This window comes from Mirounga angustirostris, unplaced genomic scaffold (assembly GCF_029215605.1).
Source record: "Mirounga angustirostris isolate CCGP_5_RB_7025 unplaced genomic scaffold, mMirAng1.0.hap1 SCAF_17, whole genome shotgun sequence".
In the NCBI taxonomy this organism is placed as follows: Eukaryota; Metazoa; Chordata; class Mammalia; order Carnivora; family Phocidae; genus Mirounga; species Mirounga angustirostris.
Window position 1 is genome coordinate 47,454,015 of NW_026991725.1, and position 22,475 is coordinate 47,476,489.

The 22,475-nt window shown below is 51.6% G+C and overlaps 2 protein-coding genes across 5 annotated transcripts; one reads left to right on the forward strand and one right to left on the reverse strand.

Moving 5' to 3' along the window:
• Positions 1 to 9,542: 9,542 nt before the first annotated feature.
• On the reverse strand, positions 9,543 to 13,082 carry SAT2 (spermidine/spermine N1-acetyltransferase family member 2). Of its 4 annotated transcripts, none has more exons than XM_045890109.3 (7): positions 12,913 to 13,082; positions 12,072 to 12,123; positions 11,815 to 11,898; positions 11,623 to 11,724; positions 11,425 to 11,465; positions 11,129 to 11,292; positions 9,543 to 10,022 (listed from the first exon to the last, which is right to left on the reverse strand). In XM_045890109.3, exons 2-7 carry the CDS (start codon positions 12,082 to 12,084, stop codon positions 9,890 to 9,892), a joined length of 537 nt encoding a protein of 178 aa, XP_045746065.1. In that variant the 5' UTR covers positions 12,085 to 12,123; positions 12,913 to 13,082; the 3' UTR covers positions 9,543 to 9,889. The 4 variants fall into 4 exon arrangements, 3 of the variants coding, with proteins under 3 accessions (XP_045746065.1, XP_045746064.1, XP_045746068.1); XM_045890108.3 differs by lacking the exon at positions 12,913 to 13,082 and adding an exon at positions 12,265 to 12,442 and having other exon boundaries at positions 9,544 to 10,022; XR_006793346.3 differs by lacking the exon at positions 12,913 to 13,082 and adding an exon at positions 12,265 to 12,906 and having other exon boundaries at positions 9,958 to 10,022; positions 10,969 to 11,292.
• Positions 13,083 to 13,245: 163 nt separating this feature from the next.
• Positions 13,246 to 17,142, forward strand: SHBG (sex hormone binding globulin). Its single transcript, XM_045890055.3, has 8 exons — positions 13,246 to 14,034; positions 14,218 to 14,314; positions 14,462 to 14,651; positions 15,178 to 15,339; positions 15,600 to 15,762; positions 15,895 to 16,031; positions 16,529 to 16,742; positions 16,994 to 17,142. Exons 1-8 carry the CDS (start codon positions 13,962 to 13,964, stop codon positions 17,140 to 17,142), a joined length of 1,185 nt encoding a protein of 394 aa, XP_045746011.1. The 5' UTR covers positions 13,246 to 13,961.
• The last annotated feature ends 5,333 nt before the right edge of the window (positions 17,143 to 22,475 follow it).

Here is a 22,475-nt window from a genome sequence, read left to right on the forward strand (position 1 = left end):
GGCTCTCTTTCTTCGCCACCCCCCCACTCCACCGCCCACATCTCTTCCTTTCCCCGCCCCACAACACTGGGAGCTAACCAATCGTGCGGAGGGAGGGGCCGAGCCCACTCAGTCGGATTGGATTTCTGCGGCTCCCGGTCAGGCCACACCCACTTCCCGCCGGGAGCGTCCCGGGGCTGGGGCAACTTAGGGATGGGCATGCGCCTGGATGACTGCTTGGTCACTTTCCCCACCTTTGTCTTTCTCGGTGCGCACGCTCCAAAGGAAAAAAAAAAAAAAAAAAAAAAAGCCTGGCGCGCACGCGCGGGGCTTAATCGTCCACATGCGTGCATCGACTCTTACGAGCGTCCGTAACTCCGGCTGTAGATTTAGCAGCCGCGTTCTTGCTGATCGTGCATACAACGGAAGGTTAAAGGGTAATTTCAAGGCAGTACCGAAAGGCAAAGGCAACATAGATTAGCACAAGCTTTGATCTCCAAATGCTGAGGAAATTCGAAATGGGAAAAAATGTTGTGGAGTAAGGGTAGTAGAGGGAAAACTTCGGATTCCTGAACCAAGATAAGAAATTGAGTTGTAGAGATGAACATATAGTAGCACAGAAATTAGAATCGTGTTGTGCCTTTAATCATTTAGCAAGTATTTGTTTCGCCCTCCCTGTGTTCCAATCACTGTGTGCTAAGCGTTAGGGATGCAAAGACAAGATACAGTCCCCAAAACAAGGATTTTATAATGCATCGGGAAGGGACAAACAAGTTTAAACCAACTCAGAAATAAGTGCATAGGGTTCGACTGAAGATGTGATAGAGATAAGGACTAGATATAGAGGGAATCCCAAGGAGACGATGGTCAGCTGTTCTTCAGAGCGACCTGGGGAGGCTTGAGGAGGTGACGACTGGGACTGGGATGTGAGGCCTTTGCTAGAGGAAACCCGTGGTGAGAGTATTCTTGAGCTACCAGGAACACAGTGATGCTGAGCAGCAGAAAGAGCATGTCCTTTGGGGAACCATGACTAATTTGAATAGCATTTGGCTTGAAGTAGGGAGCTGCCGGAGGGTAGCCTGTGAGGGACTTGTAAATCAGATTAAGGAGAAGGGCTTTTACTTTATGAATGCTGAAGAGGCACTGAAAAGTTTTGAGCAGGAGTGTCCTGTGATAAGATTTGCATTCTATGACTGTGGAGAATGGATTAAAGAGTAAGGGTGGTCCCCAGGTGTCAGACGGGTGAAGAACCATCGCAGGTAAGAAAGATGCTGATGACCTCCTTGGATGAGGGCTGTGGACAACAGAGGTACAAGTAGATTGGAGCCTGTGAAATTTGCAGTAGAATCAACAAGAATTGGTGATGAGGGTGGAGTGGGGTGGGCTCAGGAGCCAGTGAAGAGGTGGAAGGACCCCCAGACAACTCTCAGATTTGTACTTAGGGTCACTGAGTGAATGGTGCTGCCAGTCATGGGAGAAAGAACTCAGGAGACAAAGTTTTGGATGACACGTTGATGACTTTGAGTTTGGTTTTGCTCTGAGTTTAAGGGTCCACCATCCAGGTAGACATTCCTTGTCGTCAACAAACTTCTCTTTCAACTTAAATATAATTTCTTTAGCCTTCCACTAAGCCTATACTAGTTATAGGCCTTCCACCTCACACTGCCAAAGCATCCTATACTCCTTTGTGGTACTCATCATGGCTGTACTATTAATAATTTATTAATAATTTATCCAGCGTCTGTCTTCTGCCATCTAGGAGGTCAGAGACTGGGTTCCTGTCTGTTTGTGCCCACCGTCGTATACCCAGTACCTAGCACAGTTCCCAGCATGGCAAATATTTTTTTTTTAAAGATTTTATTTATTTATTTGAGAGAGAGAGAATGAGAGACAGAGCATGAGAGGGAGGAGGGTCAGAGGGAGAAGCAGACTCCCCGCCGAGCAGGGAGCCTGATGCGGGACCCGACCCCGGGACTCCAGGATCATGACCTGAGCCGAAGGCAGTTGCCCAACCAACTGAGCCACCCAGGCGCCCCCCAGCATGGCAAATATTAACTGAAACTCAGGTCAGTGGACACACACAGGTACGGGGTCCAGGAGAGGTCTTGGCTAGGGAGGTGGATGTAGGAATCATCAGTATATTAGTCATAGTTAAAGCTAAAAGACAAAAATAAATCTCTAAAGAGAAGTGTAGACTGAGGAATGAATTGGTCCATGATGGAGCTCTCAACTACAGCAGTATTTAAAGGGCTGGCAAAAGGGTCGCCTGGGTGGCTCAGTTGGTTAAGCGTCTGTCTTTTGCTCGGGTCGTGATCCCAGGGTCCTGGGATCCAGTGGGATCGAGTTCTGCATGGGGCTCCTTGCTCAGCGGGGAGACTGCTTCTCCCTCTGCCTGTCACTCCCTCTGCTTGTGCCCTCTTTCTTTCTGACAAATAAATAAATAAAATCTTAAAATAAATAAAGGGCTGGCAAAAGAAGAGGTTCCGTGGGGCTCCTGGGTGGCTCAGTTCGTTAAGCATCTGCCTTCAGCTCAGGTCATGATCCCGGGGTCCTGGGATTGAGCCCTGAGTCCTCTGCCCCTCCCCCCCATTCATGCGCACTCTCTCTCTCTCAAAGAAATAAAATCTTTAAAAAATTAAAAAAAAAAAAGAAGAAGAAGAAGAGGTGCCTTCCAGAGTGTCCGAGCACCAGTAAGTAGAGAGACAGAGACAGTAAAGATGGTAAAGAGCCAGCAGCGATTCTGACAAGGAGAAGGAGAGAGAGTTTGAGCAACTAAGAGGAACAGATTATCAAGGATGTGGGCTGTGAGACTGAAGAGTTTGGGTTTGGACTCTTAAGCAACAGGAGTGACTGAATTTTATTTTAGAAATGGCACCCTCACGAACTACCAAGCCTCTGACACCAACAATCCTCTCAGGTTTAACTTTTGTTCCTCCGCTGTAGTCATGGTCCATCCAGGCAAAAGACGGGAGTGGGAAAAGGGGGAACAGTGTTTCAGACAGGGGAATGGCTTGTGCGGGAGGCCCAGAGGGGGAGAATACAGCGCGTCTGAGGTACTGAAAAGAGTCTAACCTGGTGAGAACCAACTGGACAGGAAGCACATAGCTGGAAGGGTTGGGCCAGAGCTTGGAAGGACCGGAACATGTTTAGAAGTTTGGACTTTCTGCTGAGAGCAGGGGAAGCCATTGCAGGATTTTCCACCAACTTGCCTTTTAGCAAGATTACTCTGGCTGGACTACGAAGGATGTGTCAACAGACAAGGCCCAGCTTGTCTTTGGACTTCTGAATACATAGAGATTGGGAGGAAGACAGAAAATTGGATAGGTTGATGGAAGAATGTTAGTTACTGAAAATGGGGACTATGTGAAAATTTACATACTGAATGTTGACACTTGCCCCAGACTTCTTCACCCAGCTCTAAGAATATGGACAGCCAGGCTGATGCCCTCCAAGTGGGGGTCTGGAAGAATCTTCCGAGAAATATGATCAGATGAGCAAAAAGACCTAAAGATACTAGCATCAGGGGTTCCTCAAGGAAATGGCCTAATGGATCGCCCTGTGGTGAAGTCCACAGATAACATGCCTCCCCACCTGCCACACCCACACCCACCCACCCACACACACACGTTTCCGATCGTACCTTAGAGTCCCAATCTTTTTTTTTTTTAAGATTTTATTTATTTATTTGAGAGAGAGACTGAGATAGAGAGAGGGGGGAGGGTCAGAGGGAGAAGCAGACCCCCGGCTGAGCAGGGAGCCCGATGCGGGACTCGATCCCGGCACTCCGGGATCATGACCTGAGCCAAAGGCAGTTGCTTAACCAACTGAGCCACCCAGGCACCCCTAGAGTCCCAATCTTAATTATGAGCACACAACTGAGGACTACCTGACATTTGAGGAAAGCCTCTAAAATGAAACACAGAGCTGCAACACCCCCCCCCCCCAAAAAACAGAAAAAATAGTTTAGAAGAAATAAAAACTATGCAAGGAGAAAAGCATTTTTAAAAAAACTGTCAGGGGTGGGGTGCTTGGGCTGCTCCATTGGTTAAGCAACCAACTCTTGATTTCGGCTCAGGTCATGATCTCAGGGTTCTGAGTTCAAGCCCTGTGTCAGGCTCCGTGCTCAGCAGGGAGTTGGCTTGAGATTCTCTCTCTCCTTCTGGCCCCCCCCCCCCCCCGTCATGTGCGTGAGCACGCTCTCTCTCTCAAATAAATAAATAAATAAAATCTTTAAAAATACATTTAAAGATAAGTAAAATGCAAACAAACAAAAACAAAAAGAGCTCTTAGAGGGGTGCCTAGGTGGCTCAGTCAGTTAAGCACCTGCCTTGGCTCTGGTCATAATCTCAGGGTCCTGGAATTGAACCCCACGTAGGGCTCCCTGCTCAGTGGGGAGTCTGCTTCTCCCTCTCCCTCTGCCCCTCTTCCCTGCTTGTTCTCTCTCTCTCTCTCCCTCAAATACATAAAATCTTTAAAAAAAAGAGCTCTTAGAAATTAAAGACATGAAATCAGAAATAAAAATTCAATAGAAGGGTTGGAAAATAAAATTAATCTCCCAGAAAGCTGAGCAAAAAATGAAGGAGATAGGAAATAAGGAAAGAAAATACAAGAAAATTAAACGTCTGGCCCATGGGATTAAACATCTGAGAAACAAAAGTTCCAGAAAGAAATAACAGAAATATGGAGGGGAAGAAATAGTCCAAAAAATAACAATTTATTATTTATTTTATTTTTAAAATTTGTATTCTTTTATTTTTTTTTAAGATTTTATTTATCTATCAGAGAGAGAGAGAGAGAGCACAAGCAGGGGAAGTGGCAGGCAGAGGGAGAGGGAGAAGCAGGCTGCCTGCTGAGCAGGGAGCCCAATGCAGGGCTCAATCCCAGGACCCGGAGATCATGGCCTGAGCCGAAGGCAGATGCTTAACCGACTGAGCCACCCAGGTACTCCCAAAAATAAGAATTGAAAAAATTTTTTCTAGGGGCACCTGGGTGGCTCGGTTGGTTAAACATCCCACTCTTGATTTCAGCTCATGTCATGATCTCAGGGTTGTGAGATCGATCCCGGAGTCGGGCTCTGTGCTGGGTGTGAAGCCTGCTGAAGAATCTCTTTTTGCCCCTCCCCTCCCAACCCCAGCTTGCACGCTCACACATGTGCCCACAAGCGCTCTCTATCAAAAAAAAAAAAAGGGGGGGTGTCTGGGTGGCTCAGTCAGTTAAGCATCTAATTTGGGCTGAGGTCATGATCTCAGGATTCTGGGATCAAGCCCTGTGTGGGACTCCCTGCTCAGGGGGAAGCCTGCTTCTCCCTCTCCCACTCCCCCTGCTTGTGTTCCCTCTCGCTGTGTCTCTCTCTGTCAAATAAATAAATAAAATCTTTAAAAAAAATAAAAAAATAAAAAAATGTTTTTCTAGAACTGAAGAAGGTGAGCTTCTAGGTTGCAAAGACCCACTGGGTTCCCACTAAAACTTTCCATGTAAGATTTCAGAAGGCTAGGACAAAGAGGAGATCCTAAAAGTTGTGGTTGGGCAAAGAGAGAAAGAAAATGAAAATAGGCTTCATACACACTTTATTTTCCAGAGTAAGAAAAATTTCAGGCTTCTTAACAGCAACACCAGAAGCTTGAAGACAATGGAGAAATGCCCTCAAAATTCTTAGCGCAAATTATTTCCAACGTAGTATTTGATACCCAGCCACAATGTCAGTTGAGCGTAAGAGTAGAACAAAGACATTTTCAGACTTAGAAGGTCCCAACATTTTTTTTTTAAGTTTTTATTTAAGTAATCTCTACACCCAACGTGGGGCTTGAACTCACAACCCCAAAACCCTGAGATCAAGGGTCACATGACTTTCCACTGAGCCAGCCAGGTGCCCCGAGGTCCCAACAAAATTATCTCCCAAGTACTCTTTCTTAAGAAGCTCCAATCAAGGGCGCCTGGGTGGCTCGGATGGTTAAACGTCTGCCTTCGGCTCAGGTCATGATCCCAGGGTCCTGGGATTGAGTCCCACATCGGGCTCCCGGCTCAGCGGGGAGCCTGCTTCTCCCTCTGACCCTCTCCCCTCTCATGCTGTTTCCCTCTCGCTTGCTCTCTAAAAAAGAAATAAAATCTTAAAAAAAAAAAAAGCTCCAATCAAAATAAACTGAAAAAGATAAAGAGATACGTTGGAGATAGGTTGCAGGAAACAGGAGATCAATCCAAGAGAGGCAAAGGGAATCCCAAGATGGGTGTGGAGAGAGACCCAGCAGTGCGGTCTGAAGACCAGCCTCTCTGTGCTGGAGTAGGTCTAAAGGCTCTGCGAGAAAATTCTCAAATAGAAGAAATAAAATTCCTTACGTGTTTGTATATCCTTAGAACACATTAACACAACTAAAGGAGAATTTTGGGATAAATTAGAGTACACAGAAAACGAAGCAAACAAACAAAGAACAAAGCAAGTACTGATTTAAGAAAAAACATAAATGGTAACAAAAATTTAACTATCCACATGGCGGGGCACCTGGGTGGCTCAGTCCCTTTTTTTTTTTTTTAAAGATTTTATTTATTTATTTGACAGAGAGAGACACAGCAAGAGAGGGAACACAAGCAGGGGGAGTGGGAGAGGGAGAAGCAGGCTTCCTGCCGAGCAGGGATCCCGATGTGGGGCTCGATCCCAGGACCCTGGGACCATGGCCTGAGCCGAAGGCAGACGCTTAACGACTGAGCCACCCATGCTCAGTCCTTTAAGCATCCAACTCTTGATTTCAGCTTAGGTCATGATTTCAGCTCAGGCTCTGTGCTCAGCATGGAGTCGGCTTGAGATTCTCTCCCTCTCCCTCTGCCCCTCCCCCTGCTCACCCTCTCTCACTCTCTCTCTCTCTCAAATATCTTTTAAAATCTAAATAATCTAAATAAATATCTAAAATATCTTTTAAAAAAAGATATTATTTATTTGAGAGAGAGAGAGAGAGAGAGAGCATGAGAGGGAGGAGGGCCAGAGGGAGAAGCAGACTCCCCGCTGAGCAGGGAGCCCGATGCGGGACTCGATCCAGGGACTCCAGGATCATGACCTGAGCTGAAGGCAGACGCTTCACCGACTGAGCCACCCAGGCGCCCCAAATAAATAAAATCTTAAAAAAAACCCCAAAAAACTATCCATACAGCACAACTGTAAAGAGCATTTGCATTATCATAATAGCGTAAACACTAAACAGATCGAACCAGAATTATGACATATTGGAAGTGTGGATTGATGGGAAATGGGGGTGGGGGGATGGTGGGGGTGGACAAGAGAGTTAGCAGTGGGAAGTCAATCGCTGCCGCCTGAAACAGAAGCAACAAGAAGTAGCAACACTTGCATGCTATTTTTAGTTTGAGATGTACAGATGAATCCAAGACAAAACATAGTAACGCAATTTAAACACTCAACTGAAAGCGATCGTCTCTGAAAAACTGAGGGAGTTGGAATGCTACTATTTTTTCTATCAGCCTTATAGAAGTATTTGACTGTTTATATAAAATAATGTATATCAATGATAAAAAAGTACTGATAACCTCAGGGAAGGGGGCAGCTACAGGAGGAGGTCGGTCAAGAGACTACGGGCCGTTTTCAAAGATGATAGAGGAAGGGGACATAGGGATGTGAACGGATTTGAGAGATGTTTTAATTATGCTTTCTCTCTGCTCCCTTTATTTTTTTTAAAGATTTTATTTTTATTTATTTATTTTTTTGAAGATTTTAGTTATGTATTTGACAGAGAGAGACACAGCGAGAGAAGGAACATAAGCAGGGGGAGTGGGAGAAGGAGAAGCAGGCTTCCCGCCGAGCAGAGATCCTGATGTGGGGCTCGATCCCAGGACCCTGGGATCATGACCTGAGCCGAAGACAGACACTTAACTGACTGAGCCACCCAGGCACCCCTAAGGTTTTATTTTTTTAAGTAATCCCTACACCCGCTGTGGGTCTGGAACTCACAACCCCGAGCTCGAAAGTTATATGGCTCACCACTGAGCCAACCAAGCGCCCCTCTATGCTCCCTTTATTGTTATTTATTTTTAAATATTTTATTTACTGGGGAGCCTGGGTGGCTCAGTGGGTTAAGCGTCTGCCTTTGGCTCAGGTCATGATCTAGGGGTCCTGGGATCGAGTCCTGGGTTGTGCTCCTTGCTCAGCAGGGAGTCTGCTTCTCCCTCTGCTTCTGCCCCTCCCTCTGCTCGTGCTCTCTCTCTCTCTCTCATGAGCACGTATGTGGACTCTCAAGTAAATAAATAAAATCTTAAAAAAAAAAAGATACGTTAAAAAATAATAAATATTTTATTTATTTAAGAGAGAGAGCTTGAGTTGGGGGGAGGGCCGAGGGAGAGAATCTCAAGCAGACTCCTTGCTGAGTGCGGAGCCCAACTCGGGGCTTGATCCCAGGACCCTGAGATCATGACCTGAGCCAAAACCAAGAGACAGATGCTTAACTGACTGAGCCACCCAGGTGTCCCTCCATGTTCCCTTTAAGAAGTCCTCCCCCTCAGTGCCCTCCCCTTTGTTCTCCCTGCCAAGGCCAGAATCCAGGTCCTTATCACCTCATACTGATCACGCCCAACATCTGATAGAATCACCTCGTAAGTAAGAGGCTAATGAGGTGACGAGTGGGCAGGAGCCCAAGGCGAGGCTGTGGCTGAGAACAGAATGACGCTGGAATGCAGACATCCCGTGAAAACTGGCCAAGACAGGGGCCATGGCAAGAGAATAACGTGAAAATCATAAACTCTGAAAAGCAAAGGCAAAACAAGATGGGGCAAGATAAAATTTGGCCGTATTGCTTCCTAGTTTATGCCCTTTTCTTCTGCATGAAGTTTTAAAGTTTAAAGTATTCTATTCTAGGGGCACCTGGGTGGCTCAGTCATTACGCAGCTGCCTTCAGCTCGGGTCATGATCCCAGGGTCCTGGGATCGAGCCCCGCATTGGGCTCCCTGCTCGGCGGGAAGCCTGCTTCTCCCTCAACACTCCCCCTGCTTGTGTTCCCTCTCTCACTGTCTCTCTCTCTGTCAAAAAAAAAAAAAAAAAAAAAAAAGATATATTGGGCGCCTGGGTGGCTCAGTTGGTTAAGCGACTGCCTTTGGCTCAGGTCATGATCCTGGAGTCCAGGGATCGAGTCCCACGTTGGGCTCCCTGCTCAGCAGGGGGTCTGCCTCTCTTTCTGACCCTCCCCCCTCTCATGCTCTCTATCTCATTCTCTCTCTCAAATAAATAAATAAAATCTTTTTTAAAAAAATAAATAAATAAAAAGGAAAAAAAATGATATAAATCCCTGTCAGATTGAGATGGGCCAAGGCCATGAGACTGGATTTTTCTGGCTCCCAGCTGTGGAAGGGGTTGACCAGCTTCATTATCTCTTGATCAAGATTGTCCTAAAGGCCCTTTTGCTCTAAATTGGTTTTAAGGGCCCCAAATTGGCACCACTCAGGAAGAGTTGAGCCCCTGATGTGTTCTGTTCGGCCGAATCTTTTTTTTTTTTTAATTTAAATTTTAAGGTGGATCTTCAATTCTCTACATTTCCATAGAAATCTAGAGATCCCGTTTCTTACAATGTACACATTTATATTACCTGCCTGCCCCCTTTCAGTGTCTAAATTATGGCCATGTAACCAATGGTTCATCAACAAGAGGAATAATATACCACCGTCAGAAGTGATGACAGATGCATGTTTATTTTTATTTATTTATTTTTTTTAAGATTTTATTTATTCATTTGACAGAGATAGATACAACGAGAGAGGGAACACAAGCAGGGGGAGCAGCAGGCAGAGGGTGAGGGAGAAGCAGGCTTCCTGCTGAGCAGGGAGCCAGATGCGGGGCTCGATCCCAGGACCCTGGGATCATGACCTGAGCCGAAGGCAGACGCTTAACGACTGAGCCACCCAGGCGCCCCCAGATGCATGTTTAATAGCATAGGAACATAGATGTTTCTGATATATTGTTAAAAAGTATATGATCCCGGGGCGCCTGGTTCCACAGCTGTACAGTATGTGTCTCTTGATCTTCAGTTTGAGCCCCACGTTGGGTGTAGAGCTCACTAAAAGAAAAAGAAAGGTAGGGCACCTGGGTGGCTCAGTTAAGCAACTGCCTTCGGCTCAGGTCGTGATCCTGGAGTCCAGGGATCGAGTCCCACATAGGCTCCCTGCTCGGCGGGGAGCCTGCTTCTCCCTCTGACCCTCCTCCCTCTCATGCTCTCTGTCTCTCATTCTCTCTGTCTCAAATAAATGAATAAAATCTTAAAAAAAAAAAGAAAAGAAAAAGAAAGGTATATGATCCCACCTCTACTCACTTAATTATGTGTATATACGGACACTGAAAAAAAATCTGCAGAATTGATACCAAAGGGTTAACAACACTTACGTAGGTAAGGCTATGGATTCTATTTTTATTTTATATGTACGTTCCAATTTTCCTACAAGAAACCCACAGTACCTGTGTAATAGGGGTTAATTATGAAAGTAGGACAGGAGCTTGTCTCCCTCCTTCTCTCCATGGGTCCTAGAGGTCTGTTTGGTTTTCCTGAACTGAAAATAAGGACTCTGTGACTTTTGAAAAAGGAAAAGTGCTGGTGAGATGATTTTTTTTTTTTTTGGAAGTTGAGACAAGTGTTCCTTCCCTGCACCCCCAAAACACCACCAGCAGGTGGCAGTCTGCTCCATGGGTTGAGCCACTGGGCCGGCCTCAGCCTGGGGTCCTGCACCTTGCAGTCCAGACACTGGAGGCCTTTGTCTGGGTCCCAAAGTGGGACCGACAAACCTGATGTGCCAAGCTGGCCCCTTGCTCTTCTTTTCTCTATATTTCACAGATCAGAGCCAACACTTGGCCCTCTGAGGGTGAACGTCGCCTTGGGCCCACCTTTACCCCCTGAAGCAGCATCCCCCTCTCCACACACACACCAGGAGACCAGAACATTCCAGAAGGGTCTCGGGGTGGCTGAAGCTTATCGAGTCACGCGCTTACAGTAATTCTGCTTTATTTCTCACCCTCAACAAGGAGGAGGAAAGGCCTCCGCCCGGATACTGCTCTGCTCCTAATTTGGGGATAGCCACTCGCAACCTCTCCTCCTTCAGGGAGGCCTGTGCAGAGGGCTTGAGCTGGTGGGGAAGGAGGTCGACCCCGGAGATCCCCAAGGAATGGCCTCACTTTCCCGCCAACTTCCTCATGGCCTCTCCTTCGAAGCGAAAGGCATGCCAGCCCTCGGTTTCAGTCAGATCCTGGGCTCCCAGGGCCTTGTACAAGGCCATGGCCCTCTGGTTCCAGTCCAGGACTGCGAGGCGGAACTGGGAACAGCCCTGATCCAGGGCCACCTGTGGGAGAAGACATCGCTGACTTTTCCTTCCAAAAAGGAAAAGGCTTTCTCACCCTGCATTTGCCTGCTGTGCCGCCCCTCCCCGCTTGCTTTTCCAGGGCCTAACTCACGGCCCCATCCCTCGCCTCACCTGAGCCACCTTTTTTATTATCTTGGAGGCAATCCCCTGACCTGTTGTGGGGAAAACGAGAGAAAACAAAAAGGGGGCGGGAGGAGGGGTTATTTCCGTTGAAGGGACTCAGAAGAGGCCATAAGGCTGGGGTTAGGGGGCAGGGGATGGAGGTTGGGTCTGGGTGGCTTTCCTCCCGCCCCGGCCCCAGCTCAGTACCCCTACATTCCGGTGTCACATAGATGTCTTCCAGATAAACGTTGCGCCCCTTCCACGTGCTGTAGATGAAGTAATACAGCCCATAACCCACCACACGGGGCCCTGAGATGGAGACAGAAGAGGGCACTGGGCGCCTGGGAGGGACCTCTGAGAGCGCCGGGACGGGACCCTCCGAGGCCCTGCTGGTCTTACCCTGCGGCTCCCCGGGGGCGGGAAGGACCTCAGCCACCAAACAGTGATAGAAGGGGTTCCCTCCGAAGCCATCTGCTCTCAGGGCTGCGGGGATGGGGATTGTGGCAAAGAGACAGAGAAAGGGCCTGGGTGTGCGCCCGCCCGGCCCGGAGCTAGGGCCTTGGGGACCCATCCCTCCCTTCCGCCCTTCCCCACCCCCACCCCCCGCCCCGCCGGCCGCCGCCGCCTGGCCCAGGACGCGGGTGCCGGGCCCCCACCTTCTTCGCTCATCTGCACCTGCTCCGAGAGTTTCTCGTACTCGGCCAGTTCCTACGGCGGCGGGGGACAGAGGCCGGATCAGGGCAGGGGACCCCTCCCGAGGCGGCCCCGACTCCCCGCCTGCCCCCCTCCCCCGGCCGCGCCGCCCGCACCCCCTCGGGGGGGCCCCGGTTCCTGGCCCGCAGGCGTCACCCGAATCAGCCTCAGGATATGTCCACAGTCTCCCTCTTCGGCCTCTCGGATCCGCCATCTGGGGGCCATCTCGATCCCCGCCGTCTGGGACTGAAGTCCGGGCCCCTCCCCTCCTGTCCTGCAGGCAGGGGGCCTGCGAAAGGGCCTACGCACCGGGCCGGGACAGCCTGGGGGCGCCGCGGGCTAGGGCCCGGGAGGCTGGTGGGCGTGCGGGGGGTGCTCTCGGCGCCGCACCCCTGCACCCGCGGGGAGCCGGGGGAGTGCTCAGCGCCGGGGGCGCCGGGGGGATCCTCTCGGCGCCGCACCCCTACACCGACCCGGGGCCCTGGGAATGCTCAGCACCTGGGGCGGCGGGGGGGGGGGGGATCCTCTCGGCGCCGCACCCCTGCACCCTCCCGGGACGCGTCCCCCCAGCCAATCAGCTGGCAGAACAGGCACGCCCCGAGGCCCTAGCCCTGTCCCCCGCCGCCAGCCCCGTGACTGGGCCCCCGGGCAGGGGTCAAGGCTGAACTGCCCGCTCCCTCGCTGTTGTCGCCCGGGTGTCCCAGCCTCTGTGGGTGAAACCCCGCAGTTCAAAAGTCACCTCCCCTGGCCTTCCCTAAGTGAAGGGTGCAGTGATTTTCTGCTGTACTCTTCAGTCACACTCACCCATCCAAGGGCCCCCGCGACCCTGGGTGAGTCCTAAGTCCCCCAGCTCCGAGAGCTGTCTCCTAGGGGGTCTTGAGTGGCTCCGGGTGTCCTTTCTCTCGGCGCACTGGGATTTCAAAACGGGTCAGGGAGAGGGTGATGCATTTCTATTGGTAGATGGTGAAATCCGAAATAAATGGAGAAGAGGAGATAATTCCAAGTGGGGGACGGGCCTTTTCTTAGTAGCCACTAAATCACAGTCAGGGACAGAACCTCCCTCTGAGGCCAGCCTCAGAGGCCTGGGAAAACACTGAGGGAGGAGCTCAGAGCCGACACCAGGCACCGTGCCTGCATTATCTCATTGAGTCCTCCCTACAGTAACCCCATAAAGTAGGTACTATGTTTCACATTTTATGAACAAGGACACTAACAAGCACCATGAGTGGAATGACTTGACCAGACTCACCCAGCCGGATATTTAGTATCGCAGGTCTCAGCCGTAGTTCCTTTTTTTTTTTTTTAGGATTTTATTTATTTATTTGAGAGAGGGAGCCTGAGAGGGGTGGAGAAGCAGAGGGAGAGGGAGCAGCAGGTTCCCCACTGAGCAGGTGGGGCTCCATCCCAGGACCCCCGGATCATGACCTGAGCCCAAGGCAGATGCTTCACTGACCGAGCCACCCAGGCGCCCCTCAGCTGTAGTTCTGACAGAGGATGCTCCTTGGGGTGCGGGCAGGACTGTTTCTGGACCTCAGCCCCTCAGAGGCAGCCTCCCCAGGTGGGCAGAAGACTTTAAGGACCCAAGTCAGGCTGTAGAGAAGGAGTGGGGAAGTGGGGTCTCCTGTCCGAGTTCATACACTTTCCCGGCAGGGAGAGTGTAGTGGAGGAACTCTGTCCCTCCCCCCGAGTTGTCCTCAGAGGGGTCAGAGGGGCCAGAGGGTCAGTGTCCGGTCTCCTGCCCCCCTTCTTCCCCCCGGGGCAACCTTTAACCCAACACCAACCACAGAAAGGCTGCCTGCCCCCACACATTCTCCCCAGAGCTCTCTGAGCCACAGAGAGGACCGCAGCTGACCATGGAGGGCAGAGGCCCGCTGGTCACATCGCCGCGGTGGCTGTCACTGCTGTTGTTACTGCTTCCACCTCCGGGCCACCAGGGACAGGCCCCGAGACATGGTCTCTCCACCCAGGTGCGGCTGTTGGGATGGGGTGCTCAGCCCGCGTGCGGGACTAAGTGAGCTGCGCTTGGCTCGGCTCCTGCTTTCTTTTCCTCCCCACCCCCCCCCCACCTCTCCGTCCATCCTCACTCTACCTTGTTTGTTTTCTCTCGAGGACAGAGGGTCCAGGACCCCCCTGCTGTGCACCTCAGCAATGGCTCAGGACAAGAGCCTATCAGCATCATGACTTTTGACTTCACCAAGATCAGGAAGTAGGAGGTTGACCTAGCCCCCTGACGGAGTCCCTGACCCTACCTTCCCTCCCTCGGATCTTCTCCCTGTCCTCCAGCCTCCCCCACCCCACTTTTACCCCCAGAGGGCATGCCCCATACACAGTCTTTCCTTCTCTGTCCTTCCAGAAGCTCTTCCTCCTTTGAGCTTCGAACCTGGGATCCAGAGGGAGTGATTTTTTATGGCGATACCAACCCAGACGATGACTGGTTTGTGCTAGGACTTCGAGATGGCAGGTCTGAGATCCAGCTGCACAATCAGCTGGCCCAGCTTACAGTGGGCGCGGGGCCCCGGCTGGACGATGGCAGGTGGCACCAGGTAAGCCAGATCCGGTCCCGAGGGGAGGGGTGTCCCGAGCTGGTCCACAGAAGGGGAACAGAAAGGAGTTTTCAGGCATCCCTTTCCCACTGTCACCTTATTCAATCTGCACAAAACCTCCATGGAGTTGCTATGCTTGTCCCCGATTTTCCGGATGGGAGTTCTGAGGCTCACGGCCCGAGCGAGCCAAGGATGCTAGCTGACTCCACGAATCTATGTTCTTTTTTTTTTTTTTTTTTTTTAAGATTTTATTTATTTGACAGAGACACAGTGAGAGAGGGAACACAAGCAGGGAGAGTGGGAGAGGAAGAAGCAGGCTTCCCGCTGAGCAGAGAGGCCAATGCGGGGCTCGATCCCAGGACCCTGGGATCACGACCTGAGCCGAAGGCAGATGCTTAATGACTGAGCCACACAGGCGCCCAAAGAGTCTATGTTCTTTCTGCTATACTTGGCCGCTTCTGAAGAAGAAAGTGGTGGAGGCAGGCCACAGAGGTTCTGATTGGGCTCCGCTCCTTCCTCCCTGCAGGTGGAAGTGAAGATCCTTGACGATTCGCTGCTACTGAGTGTGGACAGGGAGGAGGTGCTGCGCCTGAGACAGGTCTCTGGGCCCCTGGCCAGCAAACCCCAGCCCATCGTCAGAATTGCACTGGGGGGACTCCTGTTCCCCGTCTCCAGCCTCCGTTTGCCGGTAACTACATCACAGGGCTGGGGACCGACCAAAGCTGTTGAAGTGTGGCTGGCTGGGGGACCGTGGGGGTCCAAGGCCACACTTTGAGCGAGAGAGAGAGAGAGAGAGAGAGAGAGAGAGAGAGAGAGAGAGCTGCGTGGGAGAGGCCAAGTGCTTGTGACTCACAGCGGAGTAAACTGAGGGTGGGGAGGGGCTCTGATGTCTGGAAGGCCACATCCCCGCGTCTTCCCTTCTCTCCACCTTCCCTCCACCGGCTCCAGCTGGTCCCTGCCCTGGATGGCTGCCTGCGCCGGGCTAACTGGCTGGACCCACAGGCCCAGACCTCGGGATCTGCTCCTACTAACAGCCTCAGAAGCTGTGCCGTCGAGTCCCAACCTGGGACGTTCTTCCCACCAGGGACCCGTGCAGAATTCCATCTCCAAGGTAAAGGCTGTTTTTCCCTGCACGGCCAGCTCTGTGTCTGCCTTCCCCTGTCTCCCTCCCGGCACTCGCTGCCTCCCTCCATGAGTCCCCAGCCTTGAGTCCTCAGGGGGATCACTTCTCCCCCTCCCCCAGACATTCCCCAGCCTCATGTCGGGCCCTGGGCCTTTTCTCTGGACCTGGGACTCCAGCTGGCAGCAGGCTCCGGCCGCCTCCTTGCCCTTGGGACCCCAGAAAACCCTTCTCGGCTCAGCCTCCACCTCCAAGATCAAGTAAGAGTGGGCGCTGCCTGTATTCAGTGGAGCCTGGGAGCAGTGGAGCGGGGAGCGGGGGGACACTCCAAGTTGTCAATGTTAGGAAAGCTTAAGGTGGGGGGAGGGTAGAGACGCATCCCGAAGCTGCCCACAGCAAGCAAATGACATTTTATTTATTTATTTATTAGATTTTATGTTTAAGGACTCTCTACACCCAACATGGGGCTACAACTCACAACCCCGAGATCAAGAGTCGCAGGCTCTGTGAAGTCAGCCAGCCAGGCACCCCTACAAATGGCTTTTATCTAGATTGTATTGACTTGGGAGAGGGGTGGTTTTATGGACTATCAAGCCAGGGAAATCGAGGCAGCATTTAGGTGATTGAAATGGTCGGCAGACAGACGGTAGGGCACAGAGGTCCCACTGAGGCAGTAAGGGATGGGGCCCCAGGGAGTTGATGCGGTTCATTCTTTCCACTCTCCCCCCCCCCAATCCCTTTTCCGCACATTCTGCAGAAGGTGGTGCTGTCCTCTGGGTTGGGGCCAGAGCTGGATCTGCCCCTGGTCTTGGGACTCCCTCTTCAGCTGAAGCTGGCTGCATCCGAGGTGGTCTTGAGCCAGGGGTCTAAGAAGGAGATCCTTGCTTTACCTGCCTTGGACTCGGACCTTGCCTCCCTCCTCAAGCTCTGGGTCCAGCCGCAGGGGCGCCTCTTCCTGGGGGCTCTGTCAGGTAAGACAGGGACGTTCATGTTCCTCGGCACACCACTGGAAATAGCTAGAGGGAAAGGAAAAGACAGGCAAGCGTGTGGTTTTAGGGGAAGGAAACTTCTGGAAAGGGAGAAGAGAGGCCACAAGAAGAGAAGGGATAAAGGGCAGTGGGAGAAAGTGCTTTAAAAAACTTGAGGCAGAGAGCTGGGAAAGTGGGGGGCAGCCTGTGGGTCCAAGCTGCCCTAAGGTCCCCTCCGTGCCCCCTCCCTCTAGGAGAGGCCTCTTCTGCCTCCTTTTGCTTGGATGGCCTTTGGGCACAAGGCCAGAAGCTGGACATGGACCGGGCCCTGAGCAGAAGTCAGGACATCTGGACTCACAGCTGTCCCCAGGGCCCAAACAATAGCACCAGCACCACCCATTAAATCCCCACCTAAGAATCCCCTTGAATGTTGCTCATTCATTTATTCAACAAGTATTCACTGGGCGTCTGCAATGTACCAGGCGCCCTGCTGAGCAGTGGGTTGTCCTGATGAGTAAAAGCCACCCAGGTTCCTGGCCTCTGAGCGCTCACAGTCCCCCCGGGGGAGGCAGGCATCCAGCAAAGACTCACAAGTAAGTGGATGATTGGAAACCCAATAAGCACCATAAAGGAAGGTCAGCTTTGATTGGAAACCCAATAAGCGCCATAAAGGAAGGTCAGCTTTCTCGCGCCGAGGCTGGTCCTGAGAGGTCCAGAGGGGAGGGAGCAATGGTATTCTCTGGTCCCTGAGATGGGCCACTGCTGTGCAAGGAAGAAGCAGCAGGGGGTGTGAGAGAGCCATGGAGACAGCGGGGCAGGGGTTCTGGGAAAAGGGGTGGAAACAGCCGGGAGAGAGAAAAAAGGAGTGGAGCCTGGGGCGAAGCAGCCTGCATCTCTCCCGGTCTTGGTCCACTTGCTGCATTCCCAGACGAATTCGTCTCTACTCCATTAAACAAGAGCTGGTTTATGCTGGTCCCAGCTAGGAAAAACAGACAGATTCAGGAATATCTCTGCCTTCAAAGAATATGGTGACTCAGCCCTCAGTCCCCAGACCTCTGCCGAATCCTGGTGCCCCAGCCCCTACCCAGGGCACGCACCCTCCTGTCTCAGCCCCTAGCTTCCTGGGAAACCTTTAAGCCCGGACCCCCAGCCCCCTAAGGAGCCCTGGGGCTCCATCCCTCAGTCCCCACCTCTCAATCCTCATCCCTCTCTAGAGCTGTTGACCCATCCCCCATCTCCAGAACCCATGGGGATCCCAGCCTCCTGGCTTCTTAAAATGATTTTCCTACCAGTCACCCTGGCAACAGGGTGAGTCACTCATTGGACCCGCTGTCTCCTTCTGCAGGGATCAGCCAGGACCTAAATGACCCCAGGGTAAGGAGGCTCCAGGAGAGTCTCTGGGGCTGGAAGACACAAAGCTGAGGCTTCTCCTTGGACCCTCCCAATCTTGACTTTGGTGGTCTACAGCTGCCCCCAGCAGGTGGAGTGTTCTGGAGAGCCCCGAGCAGGGCCAGGAAGCCCAAATTCAACTCTGGTCCCCTGGGCAATGTTTGGGGTCTGCCTGAGCCATTGGATATGTCCATTCAGCTGATATTTACTGAGCGCTTACTGTGTACCAGGCACTGTTCTAGGCACTGAGGATGCATTGATGAAAAAAGACACAAGCCCTGTACTTTTCTCTTTTTTTTCTTAGATTTATCTATTTGAGAGAGAGAGAGAGAGAGAGAGAATGAGCATGAGTCAGGGAGGAGCAGAGGGAAAGGGAGAGAGAAACCCTAGTGGACTCCATGCTCAGCATGGAGCCTGATGCGGGGCTCGATCCCACGACCCTGAGATCATGGACCCGAGCCAAAACCAAGAGTCGGAGGCTTAAGGAAACCGACTGCACCGCCCAGGTGCCCTCACCATCCCTGTTCTTATGGAGCTCATGGTATGGGGGCAGGGGCAGATAGCCCGTAAACAAGTAAGCAAGATCATTTCAGATAGTGGTTAGTGCTGTAAAGGGAATAAGATCCTGTAACGTAAGCGAGGACAGTGGTAGACGGGCAGGCATTGGCCGGGTGGTCAGGGATGGCCTCTCTAAGGCAGTGTCACTTGGGCAAAGACCAGAATAATGAAAAAAAACAGTCCCATGGGTCCCTGGCTCAGGCGTGAGCCAGTGGGGAGGGTTAAAGGACCCTCAACACACCTGGGTCCCCATCAAGGGGTGGTCCTGAGCAGCAACCTCCTGAACTTTTGTCCCTGAGGATTCTCCCAGGGCCTGGCTTTTCTCTCCTCCCTGCACCCCACCCTGTCCAGGACACCGCACCCCCAACCTCTCTTTCTCCGGTCTGCCCTAGATTCCAGGATTCCTGATTACCGTCCAGAGCTGTCTACGCTCTTTCATTAAGACTGACTTTGCTTTGACACAGAGGCTGCCAGGCCCCCACCAAGGGCACCTTCAGTGCCTGCCCAGTGTTCTCTGGTTCTCCCACACCCCTACAAACCTTTCTGGGGCTTGGCAGCATACCCTGCAGCCTCCAGGCCTGGTCCACCCACTCACTCCACCCTGCGCGCTGCCTCTCTCTTCCCTCCCTCCTTCTCCTTCTCCCTCCCTCTCCTTTCCCTTCTTTTACGCAGCGAATATTGGCTGTTGACCATACGCCAAGCTCTGTGTCAGGTAGTCCACAGGGACTCCGAAGATGAGTAAGACTCACTCCTGGTCCTGGAGACCCAGAGTCTTAGGAGAAAGGTAGACAGACATGGGCAATGCTTGAATAGAGATCCCTATGAAGGGCCAAGGAAACTGGCTTCGAGTTCTACCAAGGATCATCAAAGAGGTGAGCCACTGAACGTTTGAACTTGAACAAACACCTAAATCTCTTGACTTTTCATGTTCCCCATCTACAAAATGGGAAAGTTACTCTTCTCCAAGGCTTGCTGTGAAGATTTGATGAATCATGTGGACCAGATTCCTAGCCCTGAGCTTGGCCTATAGGAAGTGTTCAGTATATGAGAGATGTTGCTTCCATCGCTATCATTAACCTCATGCATAGTTCTTGGAATATAAAAGACGAGGAAGGGTGTGCCGGGGCCGGCTCAGATGGGGTGAGGGCAGACTGAGGAGGCTCCTTGGGCCACGTGGTAAGAGGCCTTGTAGGTCCCGCTGAGGAGCCGGCGGGCTTGGTCTGGTCAGTGGCAGAACATCTGTGTTTGTCTCCTTTTTTTTTCCCCCCAATTGTGGCATAACATACAATTTACCATCTTAAAAAAAAAAGATTAATTTTATTTGAGAGAGAGAGCGAGCGAGCGAGAGAGCGCATAAGCTCTACAGGGGGGAGGGGCAGAGGAAGACAGAAACACAAGCAGACTCCGAGCTGAGTGCAGAACCCGATGCGGGGCTCAATCTCACGACCCTGAGATCATGACCTGAGATGAAACCAAGAGTCGGACACTCAACCGACTGCACCACCCAGGCGCCCCACAATTTACCATCTTTTAAAAAATTTTTTAAATTTGACTCTGGTTGACTGAACTTTACCATCTTTTTCTTTTTTTTTTAAAGATTTTATTTATTTGCGAGAGAGAGAATGAGAGACAGAGAGCATGAGAGGGAGGAGGGTCAGAGGGAGAAACAGACTCTTGGCTGAGCAGGGAGCCCGATGCGGGACTCAATCCTGGGAGTCCAGGATCATGACCTGAGCCGAAGGCAGTCGCCCAACCAACTGAGCCACCCAGGCGCCCTGAACTTTACCATCTTAATTATTTTTATGGCTCAGTGGTGTTTGAGTTTCTCAGTTTGGGGCAACCATCACCACCATCCATCTCCAGAACTCTTCATCTTGCAAAACCGAAACTCTGTGCCCATTAAATAATAGCCCTCCACCCCCCCATCCCCACGTCTGTGTGTTGGAGTTCTTTTCTTTCTTCTTGTCTCTGCAAAGACCTATCTTGTTGGGAACCCGGATAGCCAAATCCCTGGGATTTTCGGGGGTGGGAGGAGGACCAAGGGGCACAGACCTCATGACAGCCTCTGGATTTGGGAGAGCGGCTGTGGGAGCCCTTTTTTTTTCTTTTAATTTTATTTTATTATGTTATGTTAGTCACCATACAATACATCATTAGTTTTTGATGTGGTGATTCACGATCCATTGTTTTCGTATAACACCCAGTGCTCCATGCAGTACGTGCCCTCCTTAATACCCATCGCCGGGCTAACCAATCCCCCCTCCCTCCTCCCCCCTCCCCTCTAGAACCCTGTCTGTTTCTCAGAGTCCATAGTCTCTCATGGTTCATCTCTCCCTCCGATTTCTGTGGGAGCCCTTATTCCCTTCCTTCTTTCTGGAGATGGCTGGGTTCCAGGAAGGGGCTGGAGGTTTGTAATGGCTCTTTTTTTTTTTTTTTTTAGGATTTTATTTATTTATTTGACAGAGGGGGACACAGCAAGAGAGGGAACACAAGCAGGGGGAGTGGGAGAGGGAGAAGCAGGCTTCCCGCTGAGCAGGGAGCCCGATGCGGGGCTCGATCCCAGGACCCCGGGATCATGACCTGAGCCGAAGGCAGAACCTTAACCGACTGAGCCACCCAGGCGCCCTGGTTTGTAATGGCTCTTTGACCCCCACCCCTTCCTTACCATATTTCCCTGCGAACACCAATGCTGCATTTGGTAGCATGCTCCCTCCCGCCCCCCTTCATGCTGACCCGCACCTATAGGAGAAGACGACGTACATGGGTGCAGCAGATACCTTCGGCCTCACCCTGAAACGCACAGAAGACATTCATTCTTTTCCGAGGGAGCCCGTGTATAGGACGGAGACTGAGCCAGCGGTCTGGAGGCTCTCCCCAGGCCTGTGTTGGCCAGGCCATGTGGGTTGAGGGTAGCATCCAGGCCTCATCTCTCCGGATGGAGCCTGGCTCATTCCAATGCTCCTTGCCCGATGAAAGGAAGGGCAAGTGCCCCCCTGCGGTTTCTAGAAGGAGCCATTCTGTGCTGAAGCACAATTCAGCAACCAGACTTTATCTTCCATAGCTCCGTGGGTTGCTTGGGTAATGGAGGATATATATGAAGTCTGAGACAAAGGCCTGTTCACAAAGTGCTCAAAGTCTGAGCTTTCAGCCCAGTTACTCCAGACAAAAACTCAGGCATTAGACTCGACTCCTCTCTTTCTGTCACCCCCATGGTTCCTGTGACGGTCCTTCCACCGTAGATCCTGCACCTTTCCTCTTGTCTCCACCTGTAAACCTGCTCCCCTCCTCTAGAACTTCCGCATCTCCTGCACAGTCTCCTGTGAAGCCCTCCCGCTTCCCGTGGTCCACGCTCCACGCTGCAGCCATGGTGATTTTCATGAACTCTCATCACATCACTCCTCTGCTTAAAACCTTAGAATTGCTTCTGTGATCGTTGGATTAAAATCCAAACTACGCCCTTTGACCTGTATGATTTGGCTCCTGCCTCCCTCTTGGATCTCTGGCTGTACCCATCTTGCCTTCCCTCATCGAAGGCCAGCTTTTGCGCTAATCTTCCTCCTCCTGGAAGGAAGAGTCTTCTCCTACAGGTCCCTGTGGCTCCTTTGGGTTAGTCAGGTCCCACACTGACCCTTAAGCTCTTTGGTAGGGCCCTCCTGGACCATCCAGGGGCTCTCTGGCACATCATGCTGTTTTATTTTTCCTGCATAATATTATAATGCATTGTTTCATTTGTTTGCTGGTTTTTATTATTTATTGGAACGGGAGTCCCGGGAGCACAGGGACCAGAAC